Source organism: Oncorhynchus tshawytscha, linkage group LG16 (genome assembly GCF_018296145.1).
Source record: "Oncorhynchus tshawytscha isolate Ot180627B linkage group LG16, Otsh_v2.0, whole genome shotgun sequence".
In the NCBI taxonomy this organism is placed as follows: Eukaryota; Metazoa; Chordata; class Actinopteri; order Salmoniformes; family Salmonidae; genus Oncorhynchus; species Oncorhynchus tshawytscha.
This window is the reverse complement of record NC_056444.1, coordinates 1,349,732-1,367,220: the sequence shown is the minus strand read 5'-3', so window position 1 is coordinate 1,367,220 and position 17,489 is coordinate 1,349,732. Positions and strand designations below refer to the sequence as shown.

Genomic DNA, 17,489 nt, shown 5'->3' with positions numbered 1-17,489 from the left:
TATGGAGGAACAGTCAGCATGGCAGGTAATATGGAGGAACAGTCAGCATGCCAGATATTATGGAGGAACAGGCAGTCAGCATGACAGATAATATGGAGGAACAGTCAGCATGACAGATAATATGGAGGAACAGTCAGTCAGCATGACATATATTATAGAGGAACAGTCAGTCAGCACGCCAGATATTATAGAGGAACAGTCAGCATGACAGATAATATGGAGGAACAGTCAGCATGACAGATATTATGGAGGAACAGGCAGCATGACAGATATTATGGAGGAACAGTCAGCATGACAGATATTATGGAGGAACAGTCAGCATGACAGATAATATGGAGGAACGGTCAGCATGCCAGATATTATGGAGGAACAGTCAGCATGCCAGATAATGTGGAGGAACAGTCAGCATGACAGATATTATAGAGGAACAGTCAGTCAGCATGCCAGATATTATGGAGGAACAGTCAGTCAGCATGACAGATATTATAGAGGAACAGTCAGCATGACAGATAATATGGAGGAACAGTCAGCATGACAGATAATATGGAGGAACAGTCAGCATGCCAGATATTATGGAGGAACAGTCAGTCAGCATGACAGATATTATGGAGGAACAGTCAGCATGCCAGATATTATAGAGGAACAGTCAGCATGCCAGATATTATGGAGGAACAGTCAGTCAGCATGACAGATAATATGGAGGAACAGTCAGTCAGCATGACAGATATTATGGAGGAACAGTCAGCATGACAGATAATATGGAGGAACAGTCAGTCAGCATGACAGATATTATAGAGGAACAGTCAGTCAGCATGCCAGATATTATAGAGGAACAGTCAGCATGACAGATAATATAGAGGAACAGTCAGCATGCCAGATATTATGGAGGAACAGTCAGTCAGCATGACAGATATTATAGAGGAACAGTCAGCATGACAGATAATATGGAGGAACAGTCAGTCAGCATGACAGATATTATGGAGGAACAGTCAGTCAGCATGACAGATAATATGGAGGAACAGTCAGCATGACAGATAATATGGAGGAACAGTCAGTCAGCATGACAGATATTATAGAGGAACAGTCAGCATGCCAGATATTATAGAGGAACAGTCAGCATGCCAGATATTATGGAGGAACAGTCAATCAACAGTCATCAGCATGTGTGTGTGTGTGCGTGTGCGTGTGCGTGTCTGTGTGTGTGTGTGTGTGTCTGTGTGTGTGTGTGTGTGTGTGTGTGTGTGTGTGTGTGTGTGTGTGTGTGTGTGTGTGTGTGTGTGTGTGTGTTGAGCAGCATGGCAGGGTGTCTCCAGACTGGTGTTGTGGCGTCAGGTGGAGCAGCTCAGAGACGTGGCTCTCTGTCTGGAAGAGGAGATGACTACTGGAGACTGTTGTGTAGCTGGGACTTCTCTCTGCTGCACCACGCGGACATACACACACACAGGACCAACCTGCTGGTACTTCTAAAGGTACACACACACACACACACACACACACACACACACACACACACACACACACACACACACACACACTTACACACACACACACACAGAAACAATCTGCTCCTATTACTGAAGGTACACACAGAAACAACCTGCTAGTATTACTGAAGGTACACACACACACACACACACACACACACACACACACACACACACACACACACACACACACACACACACACACACACACACTTACACACACACACACACAGAAACAACCTGCTAGTATTACTGAAGGTACACACACACAGAAACAACCTGCTAGTATTACTGAAGGTACACACACACACACACACACACACACACACACACACACACACACACACACACACACACACACACACACACACACACACACACACACACACACACACAGAAACAACCTGCTAGTATTACTGAAGGTACACACAGAAACAACCTGCTAGTATTACTGAAGGTACACACAGAAACAACCTGCTAGTATTACTGAAGGTACACACACACAGAAACACACTCTAATTATTGATTTGTATTGAAACCTCTAATTATTGATTTATATTGAAACCTCTAACGCTGACCTTGTAGCTTGGTTGAGTAGGCTATTGCATGCAAAAGGCATCCTTGGGGGGGCTGGGGGAACAGACAGAATGAAACACACACACACACACACATCTTAATAGCTGTGTTTGTCTAGGAGTCTCTAAGGGAGAGCAGAGTGAAGAGAGAGCTGTCTGTGTCAGACAAGATGAGGGCCTGTCTGGTCCGTCTGACTGTCTGGCTTCTGTCTGTCTGTCTGGCTACTGGGGCCTGTGTGGCTGTCTACTACCTCTGTCAGCACAACCTGCAGGTCAGTAGCACAAACGCACCACACACACACAGTTTAATGTGTTGTACTGTCACCTGGAACTACCTCTGTAAATATGTATGTTTACTATGTGGTGTGTGTTTGTGTGTGTGTGTTTGTGTGTGTGTGTGTGTGGGTCCATGTGATGTGTGTGTGTGTATGGGTCCATGTGATGTGTGTGTGTGTGTGTGTGTGTGTGTGTATGGGTCCATGTGATGTGTGTGTGTGTGTGTGTGGGTCCATGTGATGTGTGTGTGGGTCCATGTGATGTGTGTGTGTGGGTCCATGTGATGTGTGTGTATGATTCCGTGTGTGTGTGTGTGTGTGTGTGTGGGTCCATGTGATGTGTGTGTGTGTGTGTGTGTGTGTGGGTCCATGTGATGTGTGTGTGTGTGTGTGGGTCCATGTGATGTGTGTGTGTGTGGGTCCATGTGATGTGTGTGTGTGTGTGTGTGTGTGTGTGTGTGTGTGTGGGTCCATGTGATGTGTGTGTGTTCCTCCAGCGTGTGGTAACGTCCCCAGTCCAGAGGATGTCCTGACAGAGGCCTGGTCTCTGCTGCTGCCTGTAGCAGTGTGTGTCCTCAACACCTTCATATCACTACTCTACACACAAGCACACAGACTGGAGCGCTACGATAGCCCACGTACACGCGTCTACGTCACGGTGCTCAGGTAACGTGCGCAGTACACACACACCCACACCCACACACGCACACACACGCACACCCACGCACACACAGTACACAGACACACCCACGCACACACAGTACACACACACCCACGCACACAAAGTACACACACACCCACACACACACAGTACACACACACACCCACGCACACACAGTACACAGTAGTAGGTAACATGTTATTGTCTCTACTCTGACTGTAACACCCCAGACCCTCAGTAGTAGGTAACATGTTATTGTCTCTACTCTGACTGTAAAACCCCAGACCCTCAGTAGTAGGTAACATGTTATTGTCTCTCTGACTGTAACACCCCAGACCCTCAGTAGTAGGTAACATGTTATTGTCTCTGTGACTGTAACACCCCAGACCCTCAGTAGTAGGTAACATGTTATTGTCTCTGTGACTGTAACACCCCAGACCCTCAGTAGTAGGTAACATGTTATTGTCTCTGTGACTGTAACACCCCAGACCCTCAGTAGTAGGTAACATGTTATTGTCTCTGTGACTGTAACACCCCAGACCCTCAGTAGTAGGTAACATGTTATTGTCTCTACTCTGACTGTAACACCCCAGACCCTCAGTAGTAGGTAACATGTTATTGTCTCTGTGACTGTAACACCCCAGACCCTCAGTAGTAGGTAACATGTTATTGTCTCTGTGACTGTAACACCCCAGACCCTCAGTAGTAGGTAACATGTTATTGTCTCTGTGACTGTAACACCCCAGACCCTCAGTAGTAGGTAACATGTTATTGTCTCTGTGACTGTAACACCCCAGACCCTCAGTAGTAGGTAACATGTTATTGTCTCTGTGACTGTAACACCCCAGACCCTCAGTAGTAGGTAACATGTTATTGTCTCTGTGACTGTAACACCCCCAGACCCTCAGTAGTAGGTAACATGTTATTGTCTCTGTGACTGTAACACCCCAGACCCTCAGTAGTAGGTAACATGTTATTGTCTCTGTGACTGTAACACCCCCAGACCCTCAGTGGTAGGTAACAACATGTTATTGTCTCTGTGACTGTAACACCCCAGACCCTCAGTAGTAGGTAACATGTTATAGTCTCTACTCTGACTGTAACACCCCAGACCCTCAGTAGTAGGTAACATGTTATTGTCTCTGTGACTGTAACACCCCAGACCCTCAGTAGTAGGTAACATGTTATTGTCTCTGTGACTGTAACACCCCAGACCCTCAGTAGTAGGTAACATGTTATTGTCTCTACTCTGACTGTAACACCCCCAGACCCTCAGTAGTAGGTAACATGTTATTGTCTCTGTGACTAACACCCCAGACCCTCAGTAGTAGGTAACATGTTATTGTCTCTGTGACTGTAACACCCCAGACCCTCAGTAGTAGGTAACATGTTATTGTCTCTGTGACTAACACCCCAGACCCTCAGTAGTAGGTAACATGTTATTGTCTCTGTGACTGTAACACCCCAGACCCTCAGTAGTAGGTAACATGTTATTGTCTCTGTGACTGTAACACCCCAGACCCTCAGTAGTAGGTAACATGTTATTGTCTCTGTGACTGTAACACCCCCAGACCCTCAGTAGTAGGTAACATGTTATTGTCTCTACTCTGACTGTAACACCCCCAGACCCTCAGTAGTAGGTAACATGTTATTGTCTCTGTGACTGTAACACCCCAGACCCTCAGTAGTAGGTAACATGTTATTGTCTCTGTGACTGTAACACCCCAGACCCTCAGTAGTAGGTAACATGTTATTGTCTCTGTGACTGTAACACCCCGACCCTCAGTAGTAGGTAACATGTTATTGTCTCTGTGACTGTAACACCCCAGACCCTCAGTAGTAGGTAACATGTTATTGTCTCTGTGACTGTAACACCCCAGACCCTCAGTAGTAGGTAACATGTTATTGTCTCTGTGACTGTAACACCCCAGACCACCAGTAGTAGGTAACATGTTATTGTCTCTGTGACTGCAGGAATGCGATGCTGAAGGTGTCTATCCTAGTAGTGTTGTGTTACTACTGGTTAGCGCTGGTCCCCGGCAACGTCCCGGTAAGAACGACTACACACATATTGGCTTAGTCACATACGGCACCCTATTCCCTGTGTAGTGCACTACTTTAGACCAGAGCCCTATTCCCTATATAGTGCACTACTTTAGACCAGAGCCCTATTCCCTATATAGTGCACTACTTTAGACCAGAGCCCTATTCCCTGTATAGTGCACTACTTTAGATCAGAGCCCTATTCCCTGTATAGTGCATTACTTTAGACCAGAGCCCTATTCCCTATATAGTGCACTACTTTAGACCAGAGCCCTATTCCCTGTATAGTGCACTACTTTAGACCAGAGCCCTATTCCCTATATAGTGCACTACTTTAGACCAGAGCCCTATTCCTGTATAGTGCACTACTTTAGGCCAGAGCCCTATTCCTGTGTAGTGCACTACTTTAGACCAGAGCCCTATTCCCTGTGTAGTGCACTACTTTAGACCAGGACCCTATTCCCTACATAGTGCACTACTTTAGACCAGAGCCCTATTCCCTCTATAGTGCACTACTTTAGACCAGAGCCCTATTCCCTGTATAGTGCACTACTTTAGACCAGAGCCCTATTCCCTATATAGTGCACTACTTTAGACCAGAGCCCTATTCCCTATATAGTACACTACTTTAGACCAGAGCCCTATTCCCTATATAGTACACTACTTTAGACCAGAGCCCTATTCCCTATATAGTGCACTACTTTAGACCAGAGCCCTATTCCCTATATAGTACACTACTTTAGACCAGAGCCCTATTCCTATATAGTACACTACTTTAGACCAGAGACCTATTCCCTGTGTAGTGCACTACTTTAGATCAGAGCCCTATTCCCTGTGTAGTGCACTACTTTAGATCAGAGCCCTATTCCCTGTGTAGTGCACTACTTTAGATCAGAGCCCTATTCCCTGTATAGTGCACTACTTTAGACCAGAGCCATATTCCCTGTATAGTGCACTACTTTAGACCAGACCCCTATTCCCTGTATAGTGCACTACTTTAGACCAGAGCCCTACTCCCTGTGTAGTACACTACTTTAGACCAGAGCCCTATTCCCTGTGTAGTGCACTACTTTAGACCAGAGCCCTATGTGTGTCCGTCTGTCTGTCCTACAGTGCTGGGAGTCGTTTGTTGGTCAGGATGTGTGTCTGTCTGTCTGTCCTACAGTGCTGGGAGTCGTATGTTGGTCAGGATGTGTGTCTGTCTGTCTGTCCTACAGTGCTGGGAGTCGTATGTTGGTCAGGATGTGTGTCCGTCCGTCTGTCTGTCCTACAGTGCTGGGAGTCGTATGTTGGTCAGGATGTGTGTCTGTCTGTCTGTCTGTCCTACAGTGCTGGGAGTCGTATGTTGGTCAGGATGTCTGTCTGTCTGTCTGTCTGTCTGTCTGTCTGTCTGTCTGTCTGTCTGTCTGTCTGTCTGTCTGTCTGTCTGTCTGTCTGTCTGTCTATCCTACAGTGCTGGGAGTCGTATGTTGGTCAGGATGTGTGTCCGTCTGTCTGTCCTACAGTGCTGGGAGTCGTATGTTGGTCAGGATGTGTGTCTGTCTGTCTGTCCTACAGTGCTGGGAGTCATATGTTGGTCAGGATGTGTGTCTGTCTGTCTGTCCTACAGTGCTGGGAGTCGTATGTTGGTCAGGATGTGTGTCCGTCTGTCTGTCTGTCTGTCTGTCTGTCTGTCCTACAGTGCTGGGAGTCGTATGTTGGTCAGGATGTGTGTCTGTCTGTCTGTCTGTCTGCTACAGTGCTGGGAGTCATATGTTGGTCAGGATGTGTGTCTGTCTGTCTGTCCTACAGTGCTGGGAGTCGTATGTTGGTCAGGATGTGTGTCTGTCTGTCTGTCCTACAGTGCTGGGAGTCGTATGTTGGTCAGGATGTGTACCGGCTGGTCATAGTGGACTTCATCTTCTGTCTGCTGGGATCCTTCTGTGGAGAATACCTCTACAAGTACATCTGTCTTTACTATACTATATACTATACTATATACTATATTACTATACTGTGGAGAATACCTCTACAAGTACAGCTGTCTTTACTATACTATACTATATTACTATTCTGTGGAGAATACCTCTACAAGTACAGCTGTCTTTACTATACTATACTATATTATACTATATTACTATTCTGTGGAGAATACCTCTACAAGTACAGCTGTCTTTACTATACTATACTATATTACTATCCTATACTATACTCTATTACTATACTATACTATACTATATTACTATACTGTGGAGAATACCTCTACAAGTACAGCTGTCTTTACTATACTATGCTATACTATACTATATTACTATACTGTGGAGAATACCTCTACAAGTACAGCTGTCTTTACTATATTATACTATATTACTATACTATACTATATTACTATACTGTGGAGAATACCTCTACAAGTACAGCTGTCTATAAGTATAAGTAGCCTATACTAGAGAAACTATAATACTAGAGAAATGTGAAGTTTGAAATATGTTTGCTAATGTGGATGATTGTTAATTGATGGCTACGACAGTCAGTCTAGTAGTAGTAGTTTTTAACGGGTAATTAAAAACCAACTGTGGTGCACATCAATGTTGTAACTAGTATAGTACTGTATACACTGAGTGTTCAAAACATTAAGAACACCTTCCTGATATTGAGTTGCACCCCCTTTTGCCTCTCCTCTCCTCAACAAGTATGCCCATCTATCTGTGGTTATTCCATGTTTAGTATATTTACAAAAATACACTTATATAGAGAGTTTAGTATTTAACTCCAACATGGACTCAAGCACACCTGTTGTTGTCTTTAGTGTGATTGCCACCAGGTGTGTTGTGAAGCCGGCAGAGTTTGACGTGGCCAGGAACGTTCTAGATCTGATCAACGCTCAGACCCTGGCCTGGTACAGTAACCTATAGTCCTACCCACTCTGCTTCTCTAGTAACCTATATCTATATCCTCTCTGCCACTCTAGTAACCTATATCTCTACCCTCTCTGCCTCTCTAGTAACCTATATCTATACCCTCTCTGCTTCTCTAGTAACCTATATCTCTACCCTCTCTGCTTCTCTAGTAACCTATATCTCTACCCTCTCTGCTTCTCTAGTAACCTATATATACCCTCTCTGCTTCTCTAGTAACTATATCTAGATCTCTACCCTCTCTGCTTCTCTAGTAACCTATATCTACACCCTCTCTGCTTCTCTAGTAACCTATATATCTACCCTCTCTGCTTCTCTAGTAACCTATATCTCTACCCTTCTCTAGTAACCTATCTCTACTCTGCTTCTCTAGTAACCTATATCTACACCCTCTCTGCTTCTCTAGTAACCTATATCTCTACCCTCTCTGCTTCTCTAGTAACCTATATCTATACCCTCTCTGCTTCTCTAGTAACCTATATCTCTACCCTCTCTGCTTCTCTAGTAACCTATATCTCTACCCTCTCTGCTTCTCTAGTAACCTATATCTCTACCCTCTCTGCTTCTCTAGTAACCTATATCTCTACCCTCTCTGCTTCTCTAGTAACCTATATCTACACCCTCTCTGCTTCTCTAGTAACCTATATCTCTACCCTCTCTGCTTCTCTAGTAACCTATATCTCTACCCTCTCTGCTTCTCTAGTAACCTATATCTACACCCTCTCTGCTTCTCTAGTAACCTATATCTACACCCTCTCTGCTTCTCTAGTAACCTATATCTCTACCCTCTCTGCTTCTCTAGTAACCTATATCTACACCCTCTCTGCTTCTCTAGTAACCTATATCTCTACCCTCTCTGCTTCTCTAGTAACCTATATCTCTACCCTCTCTGCTTCTCTAGTAACCTATATCTACACCCTCTCTGCTTCTCTAGTAACCTATATCTACACCCTCTCTGCTTCTCTAGTAACCTATATCTCTACCCTCTCTGCTTCTCTAGTAACCTATATCTACACCCTCTCTGCTTCTCTAGTAACCTATATCTCTACCCTCTCTGCTCTCTCTGCTTCTCTAGTAACCTATATATATACCCTCTCTGCTTCTCTAGTAACCTATATCTACACCCTCTCTGCTTCTCTAGTAACCTATATATCTACCCTCTCTGCTTCTCTAGTAACCTATATCTCTACCCTCTCTGCTTCTCTAGTAACCTATATCTACACCCTCTCTGCTTCTCTAGTAACCTATATCTATACCCTCTCTGCTTCTCTAGTAACCTATATCTATACCCTCTCTGCTTCTCTAGTAACCTATATCTCTACCCTCTCTGCTTCTCTAGTAACCTATATCTCTACCCTCTCTGCTTCTCTAGTAACCTATATCTATACCCTCTCTGCTTCTCTAGTAACCTATATCTACACCCTCTCTGCTTCTCTAGTAACCTATATCTCTACCCTCTCTGCTTCTCTAGTAACATATATATATACCCTCTGCATCTCTAGTAACCTATATATATATATATATATACATTCTCTGTCAGTTCCTGTCTAGTTGAATATATCTATACCAGACTCTTCTCTAGTCGGGACCAAAAACTGATGATACACTTGCAAGTTTGTTAGACAATGTTGCCGAGCAACGGAGTGGGGTATGAGACACTGGAACAATCATGAACAACTTGGACATTAATAATAATTACATTTCTCAGTGTATTTACTTGTTTCTTATTGCTTGTTAATTCCTGTTGTCATCAGCTAACAAACACGCAGTAAATAAATAACTTTTTAGTTCATAATTCTAAGATAGGAAGTGTACATGGTATTCATCTAGCTAGCCAGCTTGTTCGACATACAAAAAACTATCTTAAACAAAAAAAAAAACGAAATGTAAAATCTACATGGCTAGCTAACGTAATAGCCTGTTCGTCCCATTGACTTAAAACGTGGGTTTCGATTAGCATGCTAATCGATTAGCATGCCCACCATTTTCGTCAGTTAAACATGACAAACTGAACACAGTATGTATGCATTAGCGTATCATGATACAATATTATAGTGAGGCAACATATGAGGTGTGAATGGCAAACATTTCACAGCTAAATGGATGTACATTTTTTCAAAATATATTAGAATAGCAGACTGATCACATGACCAATATCTGAGCTCTGATTGGAGTAGTCCTAAAATTGCACACTTGGCGCAGCTGATGAAAATTCCCCAACATAAAAAATGTTGCAGCAACCAATGCTGGCAACATTGCTTGGCAATATTGGCAAAAAAAAATGCTAGTGTATCATTAGCTTGAGACTATCTTAATGTTGCTCTGCCTGCCTGCCTGCCTGCCTGCCTGTCTGTCTGTCTGTCTGTCTGCCTCTCTCTGTCTGTCTGTCTGCCTGTTGGTCTGTCTGCCTCTCTCTCTGTCTCTCTCCCTCTCCAGGATAGGGGTGTACTTCTCTCCTCTCCTCCCTGTCGTTCAACTCATCAAACTCTTCCTAATCTTCCACCTAAAGAAGGTAGAGCCCTGGTGAAAAGTCGTGCACTAATAGTGAATACTAGGGTGCCATTCTAATACTAGGGTTCCATTGTGATACTAGGGTGCAGTTTGAGATGTAGACTCAGACTCCTTCCTCCCTCCCCCCCCCCCCCCCCCCCCTCCCTCCTCACCTCTCTCCCTCCTCCTCCCTCCCTACCTCTTTCTCCCCCTACCCTCCCTCCCTCCTCCCTCCCTACCTCTTTCTCCCCCTCCCTCCCTCCCTCCTCCCTCCCTACCTCTCTCCTCCCCTCCCTCTCTCCCTCCTCCTCCCTCCCTCTCTCCCCCTCCTCCCTCCCTACCTCTCTCTCCTCCTCCCTCCCTACCTCTCTCTCCCCCTCCTCCCTCCCTACCTCTCTCTCTCTACCCCTCCTCCCTCCCTCTCCCCCTCCTCCTTCTCTCCCCCTCCTCCCTTCCTACCTCTCTCTCTACCCCTCCTCCCTCCCTCCCTCCCTCTCCCCCCTCCTCCCTCCCTACCTCTCTCTCCCCCTCCTCCCCTCTCTCCTCCCTCCCTACCTCTCTCCTAGACCAGTATAAGGAGCTGCCATCCTCCCAGCTCCTGGAGTAGGGTGGGTCAGATGCAGACCCTCTTCATCTCCCTCCTCTTCCTCCCCTGTTACCTGGGGACTCTGGCCCTGCTGGCATACACACTCTGGAGGTACACATACACACACACTCACAATCAATACAATGTTTTTAATAAAGCCCTTTTTACATCAGCAGAGTGCTTCTACAGAAACCCAGCCTAAAACCACAAACAGCAAGCAATGCAGATGTAGAAGCACCGGGGCTAGGAAAAACTCCCTAGACAGGCAGTAACCTGGGTAGAAACCTAGAGAGGAACCAGGCTCTGAGGGGTGGCCTGTCCTCTTCTGGCTGTGCCGGGTGGAGATTATAACAGAACATGGCCATGAAGGCCAGATCGTTCTTCAAGATGTTCAAATGTTCATAGAAGACCAGCAGCAGGAATCGTCAGGCCCGGTAGTTCTGAGGCATGGGCCCAGGTCCTCCGGGAGGGGAGACATAGAATGCCTATCAAGCAAAAAGGCAGTAACTGCTCATTTGGTTGAAAATGAGTTAATGTAATTTTTTGCTACATTAAATACATGCTTCATCATGTGGACAAGTATCCTTCATCTATTGTATTGTGTTTTGTAGAAAATGGGGGGTCATGTTAACAGTAACTGTATAAAGGTACTGTGAAACCAAGGTGAATCAAAGCAGTTCCACGCTATGAGCAGGTACTGCCTTTTTGCTTGGTAGGGCAGTATACTCTGCTTTGTCTCGGGGTAGTAAGTTAGTGGTCTGTTGATATCCCTTTGTTGGTGTGGGGGCTGTGCTTTGGCAAAGTAGGTGGGGCTATATCCTACCTAGTTGGCCCTGTCCAGGGGTAACCACGACCCTCCCCTGTCTCAGTCTCCAGTATCTATTCTGTAATAGTCTATGTGCCGGGGGGCTAGGGTCAGTCTGTCCTATCTGGTGTAATTCTCCTGTCTTATCTGGTGTCCTGTGTGGTAGGGCAGTATAGTCCACGAAGATCTCCCCCGCCACAGGAGTCCCAGAGGGTGCAAAACTGGACAGGAAGATCCCGGATCCCGTCAGGGACTCAACCCACTCACGTGGAGTACAGTGGTGGGATGCACCCTCCTAGGGAGGGCATGCGAGCCAGTGACTCAGCCTCCGTAATAGGGTCAGAGACAGAGGAATGCACCCTGCCAGTGACTCCTCAGAGACAGAGGAATGCACCCTCCTAGGGAGGGCATGGGAGAGTGAGAGCGAGCCAGTGACTCAGCCTCCGTAATAGGGTCAGAGACAGAGGAATGCACCTCCTAGGGAGGGCATGGGAGAGTGAGAGCGAGCCAGTGACTCAGCCTCCGTAATAGGGTCAGAGACAGAGGAATGCACCCTCCTAGGGAGGGCATAGGGAGTGACTCAGCGTAATAGGGTCAGAGACAGAGGAATGCACCCTCCTAGGGAGGGCATGGGAGAGTGAGAGCGAGCCAGTGACTCAGCCTCCGTAATAGGGTCAGAGACAGAGGAATGCACCCTCCTAGGGAGGGCATGGGAGAGTGAGAGCGAGCCAGTGACTCAGCCTCCGTAATAGGGTCAGAGACAGAGGAAGGCACCCTCCTAGGGAGGGCAGTGAGACGAGCCAGTGACTCAGCCTCTGTAATAGGGTCAGAGACAGAAGGCACCCTCCTAGGGAATGCAGCCAGTGACTCAGCCTCCGTAATAGGGTCAGAGGAGGGCATAGGGGGATGGGAGAGTGAGAGCGAGCCAGTGACTCAGCCTCCGTAATAGGCTCAGAGACAGAGGAATGCACCCTCCTAGGGAGGGCATGGGAGAGTGAGAGCGAGCCAGTGACTCAGCCTCCGTAATAGGGTCAGAGACCTAGGGAGGGCATGGGAGAGTGAGAGCGAGCCAGTGACTCAGCCTCCGTAATAGGGTCAGAGACAGAGGAATGCACCCTCCTAGGGAGGGCATGGGAGAGTGAGAGCGAGCCAGTGACTCCCAGGAATGCACCCTCCTAGGGAGGGCATGGGAGATGAGCCAGTGACTCAGCCTCCTCCTAGGGAGGGCATGGGAGAGTGAGAGCGAGCCAGTGACTCAGCCTCCGTAATAGGGTCAGAGACAGAGGAATGCACCCTCCTAGGGAGGGCATGGGAGCCAGTGACTCAGCCTCCGTAATAGGGTCAGAGACAGAGGAATGCACCCTCCTAGGGAGGGCATGGGAGAGTGAGAGCGAGCCAGTGACTCAGCCTCCGTAATAGGGTCAGAGACAGAGGAATGCACCCTCCTAGGGAGGGCATGGGAGAGTGAGAGCGAGCCAGTGACTCAGCCTCCGTAATAGGGTCAGAGACAGAGGAATGCACCCTCCTAGGGAGGGCATGGGAGAGTGAGAGCGAGCCAGTGACTCAGCCTCCGTAATAGGGTCAGAGACAGAGGAATGCACCCTCCTAGGGAGGGCATGGGAGAGTGAGAGCGAGCCAGTGACTCAGCCTCCGTAATAGGGTCAGAGACAGAGGAATGCACCCTCCTAGGGGGCATGGGAGAGTGAGACGAGCCAGTGACTCAGCCTCCGTAATAGGGTCAGAGACAGAGGAATGCACCCTCCTAGGGAGGGCAGTGGGAGTGACTCAGCCTCCGTAATAGGGTCAGAGACAGAGGAAGGCACCCTCCTAGGGAGGGCATGGGAGAGTGAGGCGAGCCAGTGACTCAGCCTCCGTAATAGGGTCAGAGACAGAGGAAGGCACCCTCCTAGGGAGGGCATGGGAGAGAGAGAGCGAGCCAGTGACTCAGCCTCCGTAATAGGGTCAGAGACAGAGGAATGCACCCTCCTAGGGAGGGCATGGGAGAGTGAGAGCGAGCCAGTGACTCAGCCTCCGTAATAGGCTCAGAGACAGAGAGACCCTCCTAGGGAATGCACCCTCCGTAATAGGGTCAGAGACAGAGGGCATGGGCATGGGAGTGAGAGCGAGCCAGTGACTCAGCCTCCGTAATAGGGTCAGAGACAGAGGAATGCACCCTCCTAGGGAGGGCATGGGAGAGTGAGAGCGAGCCAGTGACTCAGCCTCCGTAATAGGGTCAGAGACAGAGGAATGCACCCTCCTAGGGAGGGCATGGGAGAGTGAGAGCGAGCCAGTGACTCAGCCTCCGTAATAGGGTCAGAGACAGAGGAATGCACCCTCCTAGGGAGGGCATGTGGAGTAATAGGGTCAGAGACAGAGGAATGCACCCTCCTAGGAGGGCATGGGGGAGTGAGAGCGAGCCAGTGACTCAGCCTCCGTAATAGGGTCAGAGACAGAGGAATGCACCCTCCTAGGGAGGGCATGGGAGAGTGAGAGCGAGCCAGTGACTCAGCCTCCGTAATAGGGTCAGAGACAGAGGAATGCACCCTCCTAGGGAGGGCATGGGAGAGTGAGAGCGAGCCAGTGACTCAGCCTCCGTAATAGGGTCAGAGACAGAGGAATGCACCCTCCTAGGGAGGGCATGGGAGAGTCAGCCAGTGACTCAGCCTCCGTAATAGGGTCAGAGACAGAGGAATGCACCCTCCTAGGGAGGGCATGGGAGAGTGAGAGCGAGCCAGTGACTCAGCCTCCGTAATAGGGTCAGAGACAGAGGAATGCACCCTCCTAGGGAGGGCATGGGAGAGTGAGAGCGAGCCAGTGACTCAGCCTCCATAATAGGGTCAGAGAAGGAAAAGCCGGCCAGGCGGAAAACGCAAGGATGGTTCGTCACTCCAGTGCCTTGCCGTTCACCTTCAACCCCCTGGGCCAGACTACACTCAATCAAAGGACCTACTGAAGAGATGAGTCTTCAGTCAAGACTTAAAAGGTCGAGATCGAGTCTTCATCTCTCACATGGACAGGCAGATCATTCCATAAAAATGTCGCTCTATAGGAGAAAGCCCTATAAGGAGTCCTGCGTCTTGTGACCGTAGCGTACATGTAGATACAGTATGTACCACAGGACTAACTCTGAGAGATGGGTAGGAGCAAGTCCTGTAATGCTTTGTAGGTTAGCGGTAAAACCTTGAAATCAGCCCGAGCTTTAACAGGAAGCCAGTGTAGAGAGGCTAGCACTGGTGTAATATGATTGGTGTGATATGATGTAATATGTCAAGATTATAGCAGCCGGGTTTAGCGCTAGCTGACGCTTATTTAGTTTTTTTATCCGGGTAGCCGGAGAGTAGAGCATTTCAGTAGTCTAATTTTGAAGTGACAAAAGCATGGATTGTCTTTTCTGCAAGATGGGAAAAAAACGTTTTATATGTTAGTCAAAGGAGAGATCAGGGTCCAGAGTAACGCCGAGGTCCTTCACAGTTTTATTTAAGACGACTGTACAACCATCGAGATTCATTGTCAGATTCAACAGAGGATCTCTTTGTTTCTTGGGACGTAGAACTAGCATCTCTGTTTTGTCAAAAATTAAAAGCACCAAAATTGCCGCCATCCACTTCCTTATGTCTGAAGCACGGGCTTTGGGCAATTTTGGTGCTTCACTATGTTTCATTGAAATCTATAGCTGTGCGTCGTCCACATAGCAGTGAAAGTTGACATTGTGTTTCCGTATGACATCACCAAGAGGTAGCATATATAGTGAAAACAATAGAGGTTCTAGAACGGAACCTTGGGGAACACCGAACGTCTGAAGACAAACCATCCACTGAGACGAACTGATATCTTTCTGACAGATAAGAACTTGTCCGTGTGGACCATTTATGGTTTCCAATCTTTCCCCCCCAAAAAAATGTGGTGATTGATGTTGTCGAAAGCGGCACTAAGGTCTAGGAGCACAAGGACAGATGCAGAGGCTCGGTCTGACGCCATTAAAAGGTCATTTACAACCTTCATACGTGTGGTCTCAGTACTATGGTGGGGTCTAAAACCAGACTGGGACGTTTCGTATACATTATTTGTTTTCAGGACGGCGGTGAGTTGCTGAGAAACAGCTTTTTCTAGCGTTTTTGACAGGAACAGGAGATTAGACAGACTGATAGTTTATTTTCATTTATCAGGTCAAGGTTTGGCTTTTTCAGAAGACGTGTTATTACTGCCACTTTCAGTGAGTTTGGTACACATCTGGAGGATAGGGAGCCATTTATTATGCTGTACTTCCTGTGCTTGGAGGGCCAAGCACAGGAAGTACAGTGAGCTCCAAAAGTATTGGGACAGCGACCATTTTGTTTGTTGTTTTGGCTCTGTACTCCACTTTGGATTTGAAATGGTACCACGACTATGAGGTTAACGTGCAGAGTATCAGCTTTAATTTGAGGGTATTTTCATCCATATTGGGTGAACCATTTAGATATTACAGCACTTCTTGTACTTAGTCCTCCCATTTTAGGGGACCAGAAGTATTGGGACAAATATGTGTCTTAAAGTAGTTTAAAGTTTAGTATTTAGTCCCATATTTCTAGCACACAATGACTACATCAAGCTTGTGACTCTACAAACTTGTTGGTTGCATTTGTTGTTTGTTTTGGTTGTGTTTCAGATTATTTGGTGCCCAATAGAAATGAATGGTAAATAATGTATTGTGTCATTTTGGAGTCACTTTTATTGTAAATAAGAATAGATATTTCTAAACACTTCTACATTAATGTGGATGCTACCATGGTTACAGATAGACCTGAATGAATCCTGAATAATGATGAATGAGAAAGTTAGAGGCATAAATGTCATACCCTCCCAAAAAAATGCTAACCTCCCCTGTAATTGTAACGGTGAGAGGTTAGCATGTCTTGTTGGTATGATATTTGTGCGTCTGTAAAATACCTTCATATTAAAGCTGACTGTCCGCACTCTGCACTTTAAACCTCATAGCCATTGTATCATTTGAAATCCAAAGTGCTGGAGTACAGAGCCAGAACCGTGAATTAACCGTGAATGAATGAATGAATGAATCTTGAATGATGATGAGTGAGAAAGTTAGACGCTCAAATATCACACCCCCAGGACATGTTAACCACTCACCATTACAATAACAGGGTTAGCTTTTTTTTGTTGGTGGGGGGGCGGTATGATATCTGTGCATCTGTAACTTTCTCACACCGACTGTAGACCAGTGGATAGACACACACTAACCCTACCTGCCCTGTCTCGGTCCCCAGTCTCCCTCCCTCTAGTGTGTGTGGTCCGTTCCAGGACCAGGGCTGGGTGATGCAGACTGTAGACACACACTAACCCTACCTGTCCTGTCTCGGTCCCCAGTCTCCCTCCCTCTAGTGTGTGTAGTCCGTTCCAGGACCAGGGCTGGGTGATGCAGACTGTTACTGTCCTGTGTAGTCTCCCTCCCTCGGTTTTATCCTCCCATGAATAGGGAAATAAAGACAGAACTAACTACTAGCCCTGACCTGTACTGACAATGACCGTGTGGTTGCTATAGCTAGCCCAGCTCCCTATCTGATAACTCTCTATTGAGGGATAATGTACCATGACAGTGCTGGTTGATAGCTAGAGCTCCTAACTATCTGATAACTAACCCTGAGGGACCTGTACTATGACCTGTCTGCTATAGGTCCC

The 17,489-nt window shown here is 47.0% G+C and overlaps 1 protein-coding gene across 1 annotated transcript in view; it reads left to right on the top strand.

The window, feature by feature from the left end:
• LOC121839562 (transmembrane channel-like protein 5) overlaps nucleotides 1–17,218 on the top strand; it is a 28,956-nt gene extending 11,738 nt beyond the window's left edge. Inside the window, exons 11-17 of the mRNA XM_042298619.1 lie at nucleotides 2,851–3,000; nucleotides 4,970–5,045; nucleotides 6,882–6,979; nucleotides 7,827–7,916; nucleotides 10,372–10,447; nucleotides 10,992–11,122; nucleotides 17,078–17,218. Coding sequence (XP_042154553.1) covers nucleotides 2,851–3,000; nucleotides 4,970–5,045; nucleotides 6,882–6,979; nucleotides 7,827–7,916; nucleotides 10,372–10,447; nucleotides 10,992–11,122; nucleotides 17,078–17,150 — 694 coding nt within the window. The 3' untranslated portion in view covers nucleotides 17,151–17,218. The remainder of the gene's footprint in view (nucleotides 1–2,850; nucleotides 3,001–4,969; nucleotides 5,046–6,881; nucleotides 6,980–7,826; nucleotides 7,917–10,371; nucleotides 10,448–10,991; nucleotides 11,123–17,077) is intronic.
• Nucleotides 17,219–17,489: the final 271 nt, after the last annotated feature.